The sequence below is a fragment of the Pteropus alecto genome, unplaced genomic scaffold (genome assembly GCF_000325575.1).
Source record: "Pteropus alecto unplaced genomic scaffold, ASM32557v1 scaffold202, whole genome shotgun sequence".
NCBI classification, from domain to species: Eukaryota; Metazoa; Chordata; class Mammalia; order Chiroptera; family Pteropodidae; genus Pteropus; species Pteropus alecto.
The window spans coordinates 2,388,807-2,410,421 of record NW_006432451.1 but is presented as its reverse complement, the minus strand read 5'-3'; the positions used below and the strand labels follow the sequence as shown (position 1 = coordinate 2,410,421).

General features: G+C 35.0%; 1 protein-coding gene across 7 annotated transcripts in view; it reads right to left on the bottom strand.

Annotated features, from left to right (window-relative positions):
• FKBP5 (FK506 binding protein 5) overlaps positions 1-21,615 on the bottom strand; it is an 86,783-nt gene that overhangs the window by 20,079 nt on the left and 45,089 nt on the right. For all 7 annotated transcript variants that reach the window (XM_006907331.2, XM_006907330.1, XM_015585900.2 and 4 more), the window contains 2 exons: positions 12,982-13,124; positions 11,934-12,048 (listed from right to left, as the gene is read on the bottom strand). In XM_006907331.2, coding sequence (XP_006907393.1) covers positions 11,934-12,048; positions 12,982-13,124 — 258 coding nt within the window. The remainder of the gene's footprint in view (positions 1-11,933; positions 12,049-12,981; positions 13,125-21,615) is intronic.

The window sequence follows — 21,615 nt, the reverse complement described above, 5'->3', positions numbered from 1 at the left end:
CTGCAGAAGATTCCTGCCCATGTGTCAGTTTCCTAGCCTGGTTTTCGGTTTGATGTATATACTTGATATTAAAATTATATAAATAATTTCAGAAGTTCTCTTTACACCTACTCGGCCATTTAAAAAATGAAATCTTATCATTTGCAACAACACAGATGGACCTAGAGGGTATTATGCTAAGTGAAATAAGCCAGACAGAGAAGGACAAATGGCATATGATTTCACTTATATGTGGAATCTAAAGAACAAAATAAATGAACAAACAAAACAGAAACAGACTCACAGATATAGAGAACAAACTAGTGACTGCCAGATGGGATGGAGTTGTGAAAAAGGTGAAGAGATTAAGAAGTACAAATTAGTAGTTAACAAAATGATCATGGGGACGTGAAGTACAGCATACGGAACACAGGTAATAATTATGTATAGTGCCAGGTGGGTACTAGACTAATCAGGGGGATCACTTCATAAATTATGTAAATGTCTAACCACTAGGCTGTATGCCTGAAACTAACATAATACTGAATGTCAACTCTAATTGGAAAAAAAAAAAAGAATAAAGATGAATTCTGGGGAAAAAAGGGTTCTTCACATGTGATAACCTGTAATATTAGAATAAAAAAGATAGACTAATAAATATGTTGGGAAAGATAAGTGAAGCAAGCATGTAAAAAAAAGTTCAAGTCAAATGATAATGAAGGCATAATTAAGCAAGCAAAAAACCCCACAACAAACCATTCATTGAAGCTGGTCTAAGAGACAATACATGATAAATGTTGTGGCCACCTAATAAAAGGTAAAAATTTATAATAACTCTTATGAATACTTACTATCTTATAGATGGACTAATCTTTTTTTTTCCCCCTCTGGTAAATCTAACTGTTCTAAGTTGGACCTGAACTAAAACTACCTACATTAAAATCTTAAACTGATAAACTGACGTGTGTGCGCGCACACACATACACCAGTTTTATATATATATATGTAAAACCACCATCTTTTAATACTATCTGGAATGTCAGAGCAAGAGGAGGTATTATAGCCTCAGGGAATATACGGTCCATTGACTTTTTACATCTATAAGTAGCAAAAACTATAGCTAGTTAACCGGCTTCTAAACTTGGAACACTGTTGGACGAGTTCTACAAGACTGCTGAGAAAAACTCACACACCACCTCGGAGCCACAGAAACGTGTGCCAACTGCCACAGTGGGGGCTTCCCTTCATGGTGATAGAGGCAGGCATGCCTAGCTCCCATCCAGCCAGCTATTATTTTTTTCAACTGTCTCAAAAATTGCCACCCAACTGTGGTAGAGCTGGCTATGGAAGACCTGTGGTTGCTTCTGACCTTGAATCTCTTAATGCAAATACTCATTTAATAAATATTTAATAATAACCATCATGACTCACTGGGAGCTCAGCCTCTAGGGCTCAGGAGGTCTGTTGCTAATTCCAACCAGCATGATTTACGGGAAGTAAATGATCTATGACGTGCCCAAAGAGAATTAAAGTACATACAGGATGCTTCTACTTAGGGCTTTTTTTTTGGTAGAGAAAGAAATAAGCGAGTTAAAAAGGGACAACATTTTCTCTTGACTTATAGTTTACGTAACTTAAAGAGTAGGGAGAGGTCCTGCAAACCCCATGAAGTCAAACCAAACCAAATTACTAGAGTTTAGCTGCGCAATCTGAGTGTAACCACATCCAATGAGGCTGGTCTGCTGCAAAACATCACTTAAACTGGAGCTCTGACTTATTGTTCTCTTACTGCCCTACAGCAATTTTGTTTTGAAGAGCACAGAACACCCTGTTCTGAATGTGGCTGGCACATGAACTCAATGTGCTGACAGCAATTTGTACTCCGATTAAAACGGGGGGGGGGAGGAAAGAGGGTACTGCAGTAACAAACACTGGAATACAAGAACCCCAAAACTGTATAATTTTATTTTAGGAAGCAAAACTGAGAAAGAGGCTCCATAACCTTTAAAAAAAAGTGCTGTAAACGCTCCAGCCTAAAGACGTAGCTCTGGTAAGTGTCTGTTTTTCCCTTTTCTAATTATAGTAGTTGGTGTCTGATAGCTTTGCACTCATTCCTAAAACAATTACTGGGTCATGGGGATCTGAATGGGAATGTTGTAATAGCATTACTACTAGACAAGACCGGTCATTTGGCCAGAGAAAACCAGGTTGACAGGTTACTCCCACTAGCCAAGTGTTTTCTCTGCTGCCTAATTCATGCCAAATGAGTTTCTCTCTGCCTGTGTCTCCTGTCTAATAGAGTAGAGCATCCAAGAGACAGTAGATCTTAACGAACCCCTGAAAAGGCAAATGAGGAAGCAGAGAAGGATTTCTAAAATCAGGATAGCATATTAATCACTGATTAGCAGAGAAACTGTTCCCACCAGGCGTGGTGGTCAAAGTGGGGGCAAACTGCCTTCTTTCCTCTTCTGCATGATTTCATACTTTTCGAGATTAAGAAATACCACTGTAAAATTGCTTATGGAACTGAGGGATAGATGCTGAGAGCAGACATGGAAGCTGACTACTGAATAGAATAACATTTATGCAAATGACATATCTCAGTCTAAACAGGAAGCATTAACACAGCAATAAATTCTACACCTACACGAATCCTCACGACTCTTCTCTTTACATGGGTTTAGCACTTGAGTCAAATGTGGATTCCAGTCCCAGTCTGCCACTTAACAACTGTGGCTTTGGGCAAGGTCATCTAAATTATCTGACTCAGTTTCTTCACTACAGAAAAGGAAAAATAGTATTAGCTAACTCATAATTGTTGAGAGGATTAAATTAGGTACTGATTAAAGCTTTTAGCCCAGTGCTTGACATTTATTCATTTGTGTGTCAGGGTGTCTGCTATGTTTTCACACTGTTACATGTGGACACAGAGATGAACTCGATAAATGTTAGCTATGATTATTTACTGCAATTAGTGGTTAATTATATCAGATAAAACAAGTTTTAGAACTTAATATAAGAAACCACTTAATGGCTCTCACAGAGAGTTTTCAAAGTGTGAATAAAACTCAAAAGTAGGAAAAAGCAATGTCCTATGCTTCTTTTGTACCTCACAGTGCTCAACACACAGTTCAGGGCCAGAAAGTAAATATTTATTTAATGATTAATGTGAAAACAGAGCATTAAGGAAAATGGTAGTAATTTTCACTCATAAGAATTTTCCTTTTTTATATATTAGTTGGTACTCCTATTTTTAATAAATTTCAAGTTATTTAAATTCTTTAATGATATAGAACCTTTGTTTTCTAATACTATCCTAAAACAAATGATCCATTGGCTGGATTTTTTTTTAAAAAAATAAATAAGACTATTTTCTACTAAGATTTTACTCTAAAACTTGAAGATAACTTTTTAGAAGGAGCTATATAAATCTAAAATACTGAAAAGAACAAACGCTGTCCATTTTAGACCAAGTGCCACAATACACTATTTTGTAAAAGATATAATAAAATGGTTTCAAGAATTTGCCTTTTCTTACCAGACAAAATCTGCCAGGACATTCATAAATACTTCGAAAGCATGTGAAAAACAAAACTAAAAACACTTCAGTTCTATCAGATCTCAACATGGTCACACATGAAATCTTTCCTCCATTTTCAATTTTTCATACCATTCTGGTTTTGGTGTTTTATTTAAAAAGAACATACAGCTAGGTTTTGTTTTAATCTTGTAAGAGTTTTTGCTTTTATAGGTGACTTTTTCCTATTCATATATTTTGTAATCACGGATATGATTTGTTTTATTCCTACCATCTTATTTTAGGTTTTCTATATAATGTTTTCTTATTATTTTTCCTTTATTACTTTTACTGGATCGATCACATTTTCCTTGTTCCTCCACTTCCCCACTCTCCACTGGGTTTGGAAGTTCTACATCCTGTTCCTGCTAGTACCTAACATTAAATTTTAAACACGTCTTCGTTTCAAGGTGTATGTATTTTTATCATGTTAACAATTAATCAGCATAATCACCCCTAGAAAAAGAAAATCATTTTAGGCAATTTTGTATCCCCTTTCCATTTCCCATCTTACCACATTTTGTTAAAATGATCCAGAACCTAGCTCCAGACGGTCAAACTATTATTTTTAACATTAAAGTTCTACCATTTCAGGGTTTTTTCAAGATAAGTGTATATAACTAAGTGTATATAACTTCACTGTCATGTTCTGGGAATTATTTTTTGCTCCCTAATGTTTCTTATGCCTGAGTCTTCACTTCTTGGATTTATTAATTTTTTTTGTGTGATGTTTTAGTATATATATATATATATCTTATAGTGTTTTTTTTAAAAGGGCATGAGTCTGCATGTTCCAAGTTAAGTTTGTTCTCATACTTAAATGACAATGACTATAGAATTCTAGGTTTAAAACACTCATAGTTAGACACAATGTTCAAAAAACTGTCTTTTAGTATTTAGTGTCACGCATAAGAAGTCTGCTATTCTGATTCTCATTCCTTTGCATATAGCTTGTTCTTCTCTGGAAGAGTTCAAAATTTTCTTTTAAACTATGGAATTAAGATATTTCACCAAGATGTATCTAGGTGAAAAAGCACTCCTTCCTCCTGGTATGGCACTATCAACTAGCCCTTTCAATCTTACGACTCTTCTATCTTCTCTAGGAAATTTTCTTCTATTACATGTTTGATTAGATGAACATTTTCTATCCTTGATTATCTCTGTCTTCTAATTTTTCTTTCATCTTTCTTTTTTTGCTCTGTGTTCTGAGATATTCTTGACTTTCTTTCATATCATGAATTCAGAATTCTTGGACTGTCCATTTTGCTTTTCAACCCCTCCTCTAAGTTCTAATTTTAATAATCATATTCTTAATTTCCAAAAACTTTCTTATCTTCTCTTTCTTTTTTCAGAGAAGCTGGTTGTTTAACTTATAAATTTAGTATCTTGTTAAATATCTTTGAAGATAGTAATTAGTATTTTAAAAGTTCTCTTCTGTTTCTTCTTAGTCCACTTCGGTGCTTCTTTTCCATGGTATTTTGCTGATGAGTCTTTGTTGTCTGGTCTTATTATAAAAAAAAGAATTAAGCAAGATCAAACGTTTATAGCTACCTAGCACAGTATTTCTAAGCAGTTGAATACATTTCCATGGTAGGCCTTTTCCCAAAAGGGGTGGGCTAATTATAGCGATCTCTGGGTAAAGAGATTACAAGTATTTACTGAGCATTTATTATGTGCCGAGCACAATGTGCACAGGAAGACTGGGGACAGTTTTCCCACTGGCAACGTATGAAAAGATTTTACTTCAGAAGCAAAACACTTTAGCATATTTACTGTTGTGCAGAGCTGCTATTTCACTTTTCCCCCCTTCACGTCTGTTTTGAAAGTTCAAAGACACTTTACGTTCTCATTCTCTAGTCCAAGTCCTACCATGTGGAGTCTTCTGAGACAGGTCCTATTTTAGAAATCTGGCCTTCATGGCTTTAGCCTGGGAGCAAAAGTCACAGCCAGATCTTAGAGTAGTAATTTTCAATCCTGAGCTGCAAACGAGAATCCCCTGGGAAAGCTGAGGAGTTCTGTCTTTGGAGGTTTGAGGTTTTTATTTAACCGGTCCAAGCTAAAAGCCTGGGCATGAGGATTTTCAAAGCTCCCCAGGTAATTGTAAATCCAGCCAAAGTTGAGGATTGCCACACTAGAGGTTTACTAGCTCAGCTGTTCCATACTGTTTTATAACAACCCTGATGATTGCCCCATAGCCTGCTTTGGGTCCCTTGCACCAGCTGACTGGGCTTGGAGTTCTGCCCATGCCTGTTGAGAAGAACGGTATGTACCTCTGTGGAGGTCTTCTCTACACCTGTTTTGGGTTGGGTTTCCTGAATCTAGTTTCCATCAGTCAATTTTATCTACTTTACATATTCCAGAAGCTCTTAATAATTTCTGATCCATTTCTTGTATTCTCCCTGTTTGCCAACACTAATATGGATTTCTTCCTCTTTTCTGAAATCAGTTTCTACTCTCAGGCCCCATCTTTCACTTCAGTGGGATTTGGAGAAGAAAATGAGATGAGTGGGAAGAGTGCTCCAACAATTTGAATCCCGCAGATCAGGGGTCCCTAACTCCTGGACCTGACCATACCGTCCGTGGTCTGTTAGGAACGGGGCTGTACAGAGGCAGGGGAATGACGGGCGAGCAAGCGAAGCTTCATCTATATTTGCAGCTGCTCTCCAGAGCTAGTAGCAGCACCACCTCAGATCATCAGGTATTAGAATCTCATAAGAACACCGGTCCCTAGTGCCAAAAAAGGTTGGGGGCCACTGACACAGATCATTCTACTGAAATTTTCGCATTTGAAAATACTACCCATTGTCTGCATTCTTTGCTTGTAAAGTTGGTTGAAAGCACTGTGAAGCTAGAGGTTAGAAAGCCACATACAGCCGGCACTTTGATGTGCCCACTCCAAACACTTAACGAATTAGACGTGAGAGATGGGGAGTTGTGGTAAGGGGTCCTGGTGGCTATTTAGAGCATTATGTCAGTCCTATTGAATTTTCTAAGAAAGCAAAGCTTAAAAGTAACAACGTAGCCACTACTGGCAATTAAACTAAAGTAGGATGACTAAAGTATCAGTCATCATAATAATGTCAATTAGAATACCTTAGAACACAGTGACTTTTTTTAAATGCAAAAAGGACACTGAATAAAAATTACAAGATTGTCATCTTAATTGACATAACAAAAAGTACACTGGAATGGAATCTAAAAATTGATTTGCAAGCATTAGGATCCTGACAGAGACAGTAAAAGCCAAAATTTCTATGAGAAAGAATAAATCCTGTCTAACTAAGTTTTCTCTTTCACATAGAAAACAAACAAGTTATTAAAAGGAAGTAAAAGATCACTATTCGGTAAAAGCCTTTTGATTCAGTCTATAATTTTACTTTTCAACAAACAAACAAAAATCCTGAAGGAATATGATTTAGGTAAGATTATTATTAAGATATATATAATTAATTTGAAGACTGTTAGGACAAAAGACAAATTAATGATGGGTTCCAGGTTAACCCTGGTAGAACCAAAAAGATTTGCTGATGGATTGGATCTAGGATATAAGAGAAAGAGGATCAAGAATTTATTTCTTTAAAGGAAGCAAAACAAATGATATAAACATAACAGAGAAAAGAAATTGAATGCCACCATGAACTAGGCACCTTTCTTCATTTAACTGTCATAACAGTTTATGGGGGGCGGGAGATTATTATTCCCATTTTACAGATAAGAAAACTAGATGCTCAAGATGGTTAAGTAACTTGTATAGTCATAAAAATATCAAGATTCCAAATATATTTCAAGTCTGTTGCTCCCAAAGCCTGTATGGCCATGCCCCCACTACTCACTGTACCTTTACACAGAAGTGACAGAAACTTTGTAACTCTGTGTATCTATAATGACTTATAATGAATGATCATTGTCTGTTGTTCTATTGCACTGCAGAACTGGATTTAGTTCTAGGGTTTCTACCTGGTTTTGAATCTAAGTGCATGGCTGATGTTACAAAAAAAGGCAAACTGGTGAAGTACGAGAAGACTTCAAAAAGAACAATGTGATCTTGGTTTCTGACAAGGACTACTTTTAAGTCAACCTTCTGTCCTCCTCCCACACATAGCTAACTTGTTTCAAAGAGGGAAAACAGGACACCTTAACTTTGATAAATGAACATACAAGAAATTTTTATAAAATTGACTTGTCCCAGAAAACCAAAAAGGGCTTTTGGAAGAAAAAAATAAAAATTAACAATTTACTCTAAAATTTTCCAGTAAATTATAATCTAACAAGATGAGAGACAAAGGATCAGTCATTGCCTTTTCTTAAGATATTTAAAAGCAGAGAAAATAAAATTATATAAAGAATTATTCAAATACATTTAAAAATTTTCAATCATAGCATGTTACCCTTTATGCAAAAAAAAAAAATACATGTATCTGCTCATTTCTGCAAAAGAAATATGAGAATTAGAAACTAGTGAGATTAGTTACCAACAGGAAGAAATAATGGGGAAATGGGAACAAGTTAGCAGGGATGAGGGAGGAATAACACTTCTGAGTATATATTTTTGTATACAGTTGACCCTCTGTATCTGCGGGTTCTGCACCCAACTGTGAATCAAAAAAATTCGGCGGAGGGGGTGGGGGTGGGGGAGTTACGTTGCTGCTGACATGTACTATGTAGTTAGGCCTACGATGACTGCTTCTGTACTGAACATGCACAGACTTTTTTCTTGTCATTATTCCTTAAACACAGTATAACAATTTAGATAGCATTTACACTGTATTAGGTATAAGCAATCTAGAGATGATTTAAAGTATATGGGAGGATATGTGCAAGTTATATGCAAATACACCATTTTATATATGAGACTTGAGCATCGGTAGATTTTGGGATCTGTGGGGGATGGAGATGGGGAGAGTTGAGTGTGTCCTGAAACAAATCCCTTGTGGATACTGAACAATAACTGTAGTTTAGAATCTCATGGTAATGTTTCATATATCCAAAAAATAAATGAATAATTAAAATCAACCAGTGTGAGGGGGAACCACAAATGGAATGCAAACATAACCAATGAACCAAACTGTATTACAAATGTATAACATAACCATAGTGAAGAGAGTGAGGAAGAAAAGAACTAAGTTGGAAAACTGTTTTTAATGTATGCTGTAAGGCTAATGACAAGAGGAACTATACACAAATATTTTCTATTAAGGAAATTTGTTTTTCACAGGGACATGGGTTGGCAATTCTGAAAGTACCTTCTATATATTCTACAATGTGTGGATGATGAGAGCCAAGTTTCTCACTGTCGGAGAAAGTAGTTTCAAATAAGCACAGGAAGAGGTTAGAAGAAACCCACGGTGTTGGATTGGAATGGGAAGTGTCAGTATATACTCATAGTTTTTATTATGTATACAGACTAATATAGAAATACATATAAATGTGTGTATATGCATACTGAGGTACATGTATTTCCTAGTTTTGTCTGCTAAGAGATTCTTGAAACAGTAACATTCCATGAGTATACCTAGCACTTAGATCTTACTTTCTTGGAAAATGGTTAATTTTAAGCCCGGGACAGGGAAATTACAAATGAGCCTAGAGCACCAGTGATGCCGAAGTTACCAAGAGTTTAAAAAACAATGTAGCATGTACATTGAAAGGACACAAGAGCCAAACTGGAGAAGAGTTTCCAATGGCCAAATATGGGACAATCTGAGCAATAAAATAAGTAAGAATAGTAACATATAATAATCTACAGAAAAAAAAATCCATACTGATATAAATAAATAACTGAATAAATAAATGGGAGAAGAGGCTGCTCTTTCTTACAGCAGAGCTCCAATTAAATGTAGAAGGAAAAGTGGAGATAAAATCACCATTAGGCAAATATCACAGTAATAAACTGTTGCATGCAAAAATCATTCAGGGATGCTAAAATCAGTGTGTGAAGGTGCGATATAAAAGAAGATATTTGTATAGTCTCCTAGTATTTCACTCCCAATGAGATACTTAGTAATTAAAAGGAAAAACAGTAACTTTACAGTGGAGAAATATGGCAGACCTCTCCTTAACCAATGTTCACATCAGCAGTGATGAGACACCAACATCGTGTACCTCCTGACAATGAACTGAGAAGCACACATCACTTATGTGGTATTTTCCCCAAAATGTGTAACCTCAATCTAATCAAGAGAAAACATCAGACAAATCCAAATTTAGGGGTATTCTACAAAATAGCTGGCCAGTTGTCTTCAAAAGTATTAAAGTCATGAAAAACACAAAGAAAGAGTGATGAACTATCATAGACTGGAGGGGACAAAGGAGACATGACAACTAAACACAATGATGGATCCTGAATTTGATCGTGGACCAGAAAAAAGACATCAGTGTGGCAATTGGTGAAATTCAAACAAGGTCTGTACAAAAGTTACTGTTATTGTATCAATGCTAAATTCCCAATTTTGATAAATGTAAGATTTTAGCATTAAGGGAAGCTGGGTGAAGTATGTAAGGGAATTCTCTGTACTAGTTTCGTAACTTTTCGGTAAGTCAAAACTTATTTTAAAACAAAATGTTAAAAAAAAAGACTCCCATTGGAAATATTACCACCAAAGCAGGATTTGATTTAATTCAGCCTACTCTAAAGTTAACTATACAGTGGTAGTTTCGTGGTGGTGTCTGTAATTGGGAAAATGTTTCCCCTTTAGTTAACAAAAACCTTCAGTTTTAAAATATATAGTATGAATTGTTAAATGTGGGGAGTCACTGTATCATAGGGAAAAAAACCCTACCTTTGTATATGTTTGAAATTTTTCATAATTAAACATTTAAATACATGTTATAGACAAGCTTTTCAAGAAGTTATTCATATACTGAGGATAATTTTTTATCAGTCCTATAGCTTGCATAAACATTTAGAATTTTATCACGGAATCTTTAGGGTTGGTAGGACCTTAGATATCAAGAGGTCTACAGTGCCTGCATCCCTGTATAGGAAGGAAGCTAAAGCTCAGAGAGGTGAGGTCTAGTTAGAGACAGGTGAAGCCAGAAAGAAGCCTATCTCCTGATTTCTGGTCTAGGTATTTCTCCAACATTATCCATCTGAGCTCATCTTCATTTATTCTAAACCTTATCCTGAGTGATAACTAAATACTTCAACTGCAATAGTACAGCAATATGATTTAGAACTGTTTCCAAAGGGGGGGAGGGGCGGAGAATTTGAACTAAACTGCCAAACTCATAGAAATATGGGTCCAAAGTATATACAAAATTAAAGATAAGAAAATCAACTATTATTGTTTTAAATGAACTCTTAAATTTAAAAATAGGCCTTTTATCATAGTTCATATTGCCATCCTTATTTAGTGATTTTTTTCTTAATGGAAGTATTCTTGTTTTCTCAGAACTCTTTTTTGAAGTATTCCAGCACAGTAAATGGCATCTTTCAAACATTTACCCATGTAGAAAAGTGTTTACTTAACACCAAATGTGTATAAGGCACTGTAGGTGACGGAAACAGAAAGGTGAAGAAGACCCTAGTCCTCAAGCAGTCACTGTATACTGGGCAAATGGGCAAATGCTCATTGAATGCTAACTGACAAGTAGTGTACACAGTGGTGTAGACAATGTCCATTGGAAAGAAGAATGATCACTTATCCTAGTCCTCGGTCCTTATTCCCAACTTAGCAAATGAAAAAATGGAATAGTCTCAGATCACTCAACAAATGGCAAAGCAGACCTTGAACCCAGGTCTCCTGTTGTAGAATAGAATGAACACTATTATCTAATCTTGATCTAACTAAAATGATAAAACTGTTTTAATCTTGATGACAGCCAGTGAGATGGGTCTGGGAGCCCTGGAAGGGCATTACGATCTACTGCTTTTTAGTAACTGTGTAATGCTGGGCAATTTATGTCAAAATATACGTAAATCAAGTTGTAAGATATTTTCATTTTATAAGGGTTTATAAATGTCACAGATCTTCTTTATATAACTTTTTTAAATTTGCTTTTCTCACCTGGGGATGATAAATCTTACCGCATAGGGTTGTGAGAAATAAATGAATAAACATGTAGGGCGACTAACGCAGTTCTTGGAACACCAAGGAAACTATAGAGTAGGAATTCCTTGATGGATAGGGTAAACTGTTTTGGTTTTTTTTTTTTCTTTTTTTTTGAGTTTGGAGAGGCTAGCAAAGTACCTGGCACATACATACTGAATAAATATTTACTAACGAAGTCATTACTAAATAAATGTCAAATTTAAAACTATTCTTGATATATTCAAAAATTTATTTCTATAAACAGATTTAGAAAAAGAAATCTCAATTTTATCCATATAAATGGAACTCAACTTTTAAAGACTAGTTCCTTTCACAACAATACTTACTTTCTACTGTTGCTCCTTCGTTTGGGTTTGAGTATCCTTCTCCTTTCCGTTTGATTCTTCGGATAATGCCTCCATCTTCAAATAAATCCTCTCCTTTGAAATCAAGGAGCTCAATCTAGAAAGGAAAAATGGATTTGGCTGAGAAAAGACCAAACAATATCAATTTAACATATTTAAAGGCAAGGGCAACCAACTGTCCTTTCATTTTACAAAATAAAAATCTGTTTTATACTTATCTATGCATCGTAGTTATTGGAAGAGTAGGGGGAAAAAAGAACATGGCACTTTTCAATCCTTGGAAAGAACTTTCATGTAATGATAATGTCTGGAACCACATTCTGTGGGGCTGCAGTGCAAAGACAGACAGGAAATTCTAGGAACACTGCATAGTGGGCAAAAAGCCACAGTTATGAAGTACTGGCCCCAAACTACTTTGTCTGACTTGAGGGGCTACCACTTTTTCACCCCAGATTCATGGAATTCCCTTCTTAAAATGTAAGAATAAATCCTATAAATCAGGCCTACCTTCAACCGAGGGTGTATTTTACCTTGTTATGCTGTTTTGGGCATTTGTCCCCCTAATTTTTAAATCAAGTTTGGCCAAATATGGTGATTCAATACAGGATGAATACCTTATTATCACCACTGCTTCTAATGAAGATCTGTGACATTTATAAACCCTTATAAAATGAAAATATCTTACAACTTGATTTACGTATATTTTGACATTATCTCCCACATTTCCATTCTGTCTTCTGGTCAATTTTAATGTCACATTCACACCACTGACCAGAACCTTTATTCTTAACCCTGGTGTCTTTTGTTTATTTGGATATGACTTTTTTGTGCCAGAGACACGTTTCTAAGAAAGCACTGGTACACACCCCTTGGGTTTGTGGGAAACAATTCAAGAAGCCAAGCTCCAAAATAAACAAATTGGATCTAATTCTCAATAGCAAGCTTAGCTCCTTATTCCACGGCCTGTTGCTTCAGAGCCAGCACTACAGTAGAGCAGATGCAAACAAGGCAACATCACACACATACTTGCCTCAAAAAAGAGAGTTGCATTTGAGGGAATTTTGGGGATACTGCCAGCTGAGCCGTATGCATATTCTGGTTTGCACAGTAAATGGCACATCTCTCCCTTCTTCATGGTAGCCACCCCGATGTCCCATGCCTTGATAACTTGACCTGAGAGAAAGGAAAAGGTCAGTGGCTAAAACTGCAATCATATCACATAGTAAGCCTTGGTTTGCTGATGTGGGGCTTAGAACAAGTGACTCCATTTTAGACCTGTTTCTCTTTTTAAGCAAAAGCTATAGGCCATATTTAACAACATATAATTGTCATAAAATGAAAGTTCAAACAAATTTCCAGTTCTTTACACTATATACTCAGCTAGGAAGTAAGGGCTACAAAAGAACTCAGTAAAAGCTACACTGAGAAATTGTGATTTTTTTTTTTTTTTCTGAGGGCTATCAGAGAAGATTCCCTGCTGAGTAGGATATAAATCGTGTCAATTTCTCAACTGCTCAAAGATTAAGTTTTGAAAAGTGGCAGTAACATAATCTTTGAAATATGGCTGGGTTGCAGTTGTTGCTTAATTTATAATTTCAACCATAATAATAAGTGAATGTTTTCTAGGCAGAGATGAAACAAAAATAGTATAGAAAATGAAATTTGTCCTAAGGAAGCTTGTAATTTAGTTGGGTAGAAAAAAACAAACAAGAAACCAGAAAAGCATAAATTGCATAAAAGAGCCCACGAAACAGATTTTTTCTCAGAATGTAGCACAAGATAAAATACTTTTTTAAAAAACAAAATGGTATGTGTCCTTTTGTCAAATCAGTTTTTTTTTTTTTTTTGCCAACTTCCAGGAAACTACAAGTTAATTTTAGTTCTCAACTACAGAACTATCTAATCTATATGTCTTAAAATAAGCAGTCTCAAATTCGTTGGGAAACAATAAAAAATGTAGGTAATTTAACGGGATAAAATACAAAAGTAAGGTGCTATGTCAACCAAAAACTTAAGTATTCAAAGTGGGATCAGATAAGCAACGAACTCCAGTGGAAGTGAATCTGAAGAGAGCTATCATCTTGAACTGAGAGCTGGTGGTAGGATGTTAGAATAGGGGGACCCTATACTAAGGCATGTAAGGAGAGAGGAATAAAGCATTTGAGACTCATGACATTAGCTTAGTCTTCAGTAAGTACTATAAATTTTCAAAATATCAGATATTCTTATTTTACTTAAGAATTTATAATATATGACTATTAAAATGCACAGATATGAAGTGAAAGATAAGAGATGATCCACTTCCTCCATGTAGGAAGCCACTGTTGTTTCTTTTGTATCCTTCCAGTGTATGCTGTCATGTTTCTAAAAGTTAATTTAAAACATAAATGATAGCATACTATACATTCAGTTCTGAACTGTTTTATTTAATATATAACAGATGTTCTTTGACTTGATAGTTACGTCCTGATAAATCCATTTTAAGTTGAAATATCATAAGTCAAAAATGCATTTAATAGATCTAACCTACCAAATATCATAGCTTAGCCTAGCCAGTTTCTACTGAATGTGTACTGCTTTGGTACATTGTAAAAAATTGTTAAGTCAAACCATGGTTAAGTTGAAGACCGTCTGTATCTTGATTACTCTCCATCAGAAGAAAGGAGAATATGCATTTTAGAGGTTAAAAATGCAGCCTCGGAATGCCTGGATTCAAATACCAGGTCTGCCCCTTACTAGTCGTGTGACCTTGTGCAAGTTATTTAACTTCGGTGCCTCAGTTTCCTCATCTGCAAAATAATAAGATACTAGTACCTGCCATAATAGTAGTAACTGCCATGTAGTTGTTTTAAGAATTATTAAGACTATGTCAAATGGCATGGCAAAGCATGCAGCATATAATACGTACTTAATAAAGGACAGTTATCATCATTGTAAATACAAATAGATCTACCTCATTCTCCACTGTGGGACCACTCCACAGTGACTGCATAGTATTCTAGTCACTCTCCTATTGAGAAACACATAGTACCAACAGTACTCTAATAAGGATATTTGTCTATTTATGTTTGCCTACTTTGTGCAAGTTTATCTGGAGGGTAAATTCCTAAGTGCAAAGGTAGTGTGCATTTTCAATGTGACAGATATTGCCCAACTGTCCTTACAAAATGGCTATATCAATTTATATGTCCATGCATAGTTCTACTGCGAAAATAGTCCAGAATTATGGGAAAAAATGTAAAATCTGTTGATAGGCTGCTTTCCTGTCACTGATGCTCTTCAAAGACTGTTTTAGTGTGGGCCACTGAGAATTTTTTTTTTTTTTTTAAACTATCAACTCTTGATATTTTAAGAGATAGCTTACACACTCCTTCAGGAAATCTTTGCATTGTAGGAGTTCTACTGTACATTCATTCAAGACATTTGGCCATTTATTTGCGAGCAAAAGTCTGTCTCAGTACTAGGAATACGAAGGTGGCCATTCCCTTCTTCCAAGGAACATGCAATGCAGAATGGCTAGTGGAGGAGAAAGATACATGCACAATGTATAAAACAAGAGGCATTTGCCTTGGGGTGAGCGTTGGAACAATTCGCAAAAGCTTAATTCATAGATGATACGTATGCTAGGCCTTAGAAGCTGGAAACATCGGCCTGTTAATTAAACCTACAGGACCCCCAACCTAAATAAATCATGGCTGTGCCTTTGCTTTTCTTCTCATTTGGAAACATTAAAGCTTCTCTTACTGAATGAAACATACTGAGCAAAGAGCCAGAAGGATATGGACACAGGTATGTTTCTAAAATTGACAGTACTGAGACTCTTAAAAAGCATCTTCTGATTAAACAAACAAACAAAAACAACATACTCAGTATAGAACACTTAGAAAAGCATAGAGAATAAAAAACCTCTGAAATCCCAGTACCTGGGGTAAACTGTCAATTTCTTGGTTCATTTCCTTCAAATTATGTATTTGTTTGCATAGTAAACAAATACATAATTTGAATTTTTGTCCATATATTAATATATATTACATATACATTCTTAAAATTCTGATTATAATTTGGTTTTGTAGCCGGCTCTTTATATTTCACATTATGTGACTGTTTTTCTTGTTAAAAGATCTTTTAATAGCTAGATACTATTTCATCTTTTGGATATGCCATAATTTCATTATTCTCATTAATAAACGTGGAGGTTTTCTTTTTTTTTTTTTTTACTATTATTATAAAGTTTCAGTGAACAAATTTGCACCTAAATCTTTACATGACTTTTTTTGGCACAGTAAAAGCCTCTTACCTGACACAATAAGGACTATAGTTGGGTTGATTTAAAATGCTGCTTTAACTGACAACTCATAAAAAAAAAAAAAAAAAACATGCATACCTGAAACTTTTGACTTAAAATGGATAGAAGTGCATTAATTCACTAACCTTTTGTTAGAAGGCCAAGGCCTTGTCTCTGAGTGTGGCTTCAGTGAAGAGTTCTACCTCATTTTTACTATAAATTTTAAACACTTGTGATATTTCATTTGCAACTTATAATGTGAGTTTCTTTAAAGTGGAGTAAGAACCTGAAGACACTTATACCGTAATCAGTGTGCAGAATCGTTCTGGTAAAAAAGTATTCTGAACGGCCTCTATATTGTCTTTTACCCACCCCTAATTTGATAGTCATTTAAAAAATGCCTTTGGCCAGTGGCCTCCAACATTTTTGGGACCAGGGATTGGTGCTCCTATTAGAATCTAATGCCTGATGATCTGAGGTGGAGCTGAGGTGGTGATGCTAGCGCTGGGGAGCGGCTGCAAATACAGATGAAGCTTCGCTAACCTCCTGCTGTGTGGCCTGGTTCCTAACAAGCCACGGACTGGTACTAGTCTGCAGCCTGGGGACTGGGGACCCCTGCTTTTAAAAGCGATTCGCTTTATTGTCTTCCCAAAAATGTTCAACTTAGTTTTCACAGAAATAATTACTTTTCATATAAATTTCAATGTTTTATAAACAAGTAATGAAATTATATAATTACAAAGAGTACAATGGATATAAACCAGTTTCAAATGAATCTTAGCAACAACCTGAGGAAGAAAAAAGCAGCCCCTAATGTCTGAAAACTGCCTGACACAGCTTGGTGATGCCTGAAGTTGGCCTTGGTCATATAGCCAGGCCATGCTATTCTCCTGTTCAACATAAACAATCTCACAAAACATCAACGACAGACAAGGTCACTCTGAGACCTTGAAAAAGACAAAACAAGAAAAACTTCAAAATTTTGTCTAAACATGGACAAAAAACAAGGTCGTTGTGTAACCTACAGAATACCAAACATCCCCCTCTCCTGGCTAATATGAGTGACTGCTACTTCTCTAGCAGGTATAGCTTTAGCCTCCTTCTAGTCAGCCTTTCTAGATAAGATTTATTAAGAAACCCAAAGAATCACCCCACATTCTAATAATATCCAATCCAGAGCAAAGCCCCTCTTCCTTAAACCTTTTCCCAAAATCACCCAACACAAGCCCAAATCCTATAATAAGTCCTTATGACTTAATGCACGCATACTGTGCATTCTCCCTCCCTACAATGGTAATAAATCCAACTTGTTCAATTACAGATGTGTTCTCAGTGGTCTGTGGCTGGAGGGCATTGACAAGAGTAACTCAACTGGCTGAAGCAATGTGTGGGACCACTCCACAGAATAGGAAACCAGCAGTATTACTTAGTTTATTTACAAACAAATAAAGAGCATCAGTTAATTTGGAGTTGGTTAAGCAAAGCTTCTACCAGACTTCTTTAGGTTCAATTCCTAGAAGTAGAATTACTGGTTCAAAACATAAATGGTTTTAAGATTCTTGATCTTAATTGGAGGTTTAATATACCAAGAATGTATAAATGTAATTTACTGTTACACTTAATCAGGACTTTAATTCTAATAGCTCAAACACAATTCATCAATTTCAGTTTTTATTCCACTTGTAACAAAATCTGAAATAAGCATATTTAGACAAATGTATAATGTAGCAATCCTTAAGTTAAAATGCTTTTTATATGTACCTAACTGTATGCAACTGAAAAAGTTTAAAAGTATGCAAAGTCCAGTGTAAAAGCAGTGTATTATACTTTTTTCCTTCTACAGAATATTATAGAATTTGTTCTCATTAAAAAAAATCATATAGTGCATTTTGAAACATAAAATTTTATAGGTTTAATGTGGCTCATCAATTATTAACAAGTGTACCACTCTGGTGGGTAATTTTTAAAAGGAAGGACTATACAATCTCTGTACCTTCCACTCAATTTTGCTGTGACCCTAAAATTGCTCTAAAAAATTGTCTGTTAAAAAAATCACACTTTTTAACATAACATTTTAAAACACAAAATTTTAATCATCGAATACTTTCAGTTACAATAAAGACTATAGTGACTACTTTGAAACATTCTTTTCTCTGTACTGTTTAAAACTTTTTTATTTGTGATAAAATACACATAACGTATATTTTACCATCTCACCATTTTTAAGTGTACAGCTCAGTACTGTTAAATATATTCACATTGTTGTGCAACCAAATTCAAGAACTTTTACATCTTGCAACACTAAAACTCTACCCATTAAAAAACTCCCCATATTTCTTCCTGCCCCAAGTTGTTGATAAGAATTTCATTCTATTTTGTTCCTATGAGTTTGATTCCTCTAGATTCCTCTAGATGTAAGTGGAATTGTACATATTTGTCTTTTTGTGACTGGCTCACTTTGCTTAGTGTAATGTCCTCAAAGTTCATCAGTGTTATTGCATGTGTCAGAACTTCTCTTTTTAAAGGCTGAATAATATTCCACTGTATGTATATATATGAGATTTTGTTTATCTGTTTACCTGTAGATAAACACTTGGGTTGTTTCCACCTTTTGGCTATAGTGAATAATGCTGCTATGAACATGAGTGTACAAATACCTCTTTGAGATCCTTTCGATTATTTTGGGCATGTAACCAGAAGTGGAACTGCTATATTGTAAGGTAATTCTATTTTTAATAATTTGAGAAGCTGTTATGTTTTCCACAGTGGTTGCATCATTTTCCATTTGTACCAACAGCACACAAGGGTTTTAATTTCTCCACAACCTCATCGACACTTTGTTTTTTGATAGTAGCAATCCTGATCAATCAGTGTGAGGCGATACCTCATTGTTTTGATTTGCATTTCCCTAATGACTTGTGATATTGAGCATCTTTTCATGTAGGCCATTTAAATATCTTCTTTGGAGAAATGTTTAAGTCCACTGCCCATTTTATAGTCAAGTTATCTGGGGTTTTTGGTTGTTGAATTACAGGAGTTTTTTATGTATTCTGGATATTAACCCCTTATCAGATATATGATTTGCAAATATTTCCTCTCATTCTATAGGTTGCCTTTTTTAACTGTTATTGTATCTTCATGCGCAGATGTTGCTTAATACTGATGTAGTCCGATTTATGTATTTTTTAATTTTGTTGCCTGTGCTTTTGGTATCATACCCAAGAAAGAAATCACTGCCAAATCTAAGAAAATAATATAGTTTTAGGTCTTATGTTTAAGTCTTTGATCAATTTTGAGTTAATTTTTGTATATATTGTAAAGTCCAACTTCATTTTCTTGCATATGAATATCTAGTTTGGGAAAAAATCAATTGTTGAAAATACTGTCCTTTCCGTACTGAATGGTCTTAGTGTCCTTGAAAATTATTGACTATGGAACTTTTAAATACATGTTTGCATTTGAAATATGAGCATACTTAAAATAACAGGATTATACAGAAAAAAATATTTGTTTACTATGGGAGTAGAAACGAAGAAAATATTTTAACTGTAAAAAGTTTTCCTTTCAAAATACAAAAGTTGATAAATAAATATAAAGTTAATTACTAATAAGTTTCAGATTATTAAAAATATATGATTCATTTCTGCTGTACTTTCATTGAAGGATTTTCAGGACTTAGTACCCACTCTTGAGCTGCAATATTTTGCAAGTATTTTTTTTATTACAGATGAGCTCTAATAACTCCATTTTAAATACTGCAGTCACAACAGAATCCCCAAACCCTAACCCTAGCATGAATTTCCACTGAATATTTCTATTCATTCCCTTGGGAGAACAGGTACCATATAAGGGATCAAGAGAGTTCAATGTATATGTTTGCTACAGTACTTTTATATTATTTTTCTTCATTTTGATGAAGTAGATACTGCTATAATATAACATTACAAATTAACAGTTCTTGTTTTATACAGGTAACCAAATACATTATTTTATAGAAGTTTTATGAAAAGTATTGCTCTATTATCATATTTCTAATTGTCACCTTAAGGGGGCCTTTACAGGTTCTGTCATTGTGCTGGTTTTAGTCTTTTTCAATTCCTGTTCCTATACTTTATACAGAAAGTACAAGAATGGAATCAAAGACTCAGAATTAATCCTAAAGCTCTTCTACAGAAGCCTCCTTTTGATAGGCGCAGGGAAGGTTAGGTGGCTCATTCATGTTAACATACCACAGTACAGACAGAAGAGAGGAACCCTGGGTGCCTAAAACCCAACTGGATGCTCTCCCCATGAGATCACACTCTCTCTAGATAGGTGTGTCACACGTCCCATATCAATTCAAAATTACCTCTTTTCTGTTTGCTCAGAATTATAGGAAACATGACATTCAACATAGAGTTGTTTTACTGAGAAAACCTGGGTAGAGTAGGTGGCAGTATAAATTCTCAGCAATTCTCAAGTCTGCTTACAAAGATAACTGCTGAGAGAAGACTTAACTTAAATCTATCAACTTCTTCAAGACAAAAATTCAGAGTAGAGCAAGCATTTGGGGCAGTGGGAACAAATGGGTCTGATGAGGCCATTTACTCTGCAGTCATCTAAATTAAATAATGATGTCAGCGCCATGTTGGTGGCCCTAGAGGTTCACACATCCTTAAATCAACAAAAATTTTTTAAATTCTAATTTATTTTTCATTATCTGCTATATCAAGAAAAAGAATCCAGTTGATTTTGATTGCTATCTTATCGAAACACAAGATTAATCTCACACAAGCCATTAATTCACTAAGGACCCAAAGGAGAAGGGAGCACTGGCATAGCCAGCACTAGAACTTGGAGAGAGAACACCTGGACAGGAAGCATAGGTCACTATAACATACAAATGTCTGTGAGTACCAGGGAAGACAGAGTGGCAGAGGCAGAAAGAGTTTAACTCCTTAGTTTCTCACTTGCTGTTTCCTTTCCCAGATCACTGCTTAGTTAACGATTTAACCAATTCGTAGAGTCAGAAAAAGTAAGAGGTTATAGTAAACACTGAGCCATGGTGGTAGATAGGGGGATTACCCCTTTTTTCCTGCACTTAATCTGAGAATGAACTAGAAGTCTGTCATACCTGTGGTAAAAAAATAAAAAGACATTGTAATTTAGCTATGGATTTGCAATAAGCCATATGGTCCACAAAGTACAGTGTGATGTATGAGCTATTATTATTCTTAGAAGATTAAAAAATAAGAATATTAAATTAACTAAAGATATTTAAAAGCATTTGAAAAGAAATTAGTAAAAATCACATTTAAAACTTGAAAACAGTGGTTCTTAACCTTTTTTTTTTAAGTCCCCTTTAAAACTTAATTTTAAGACTCCAAATTTTTGCTGAAA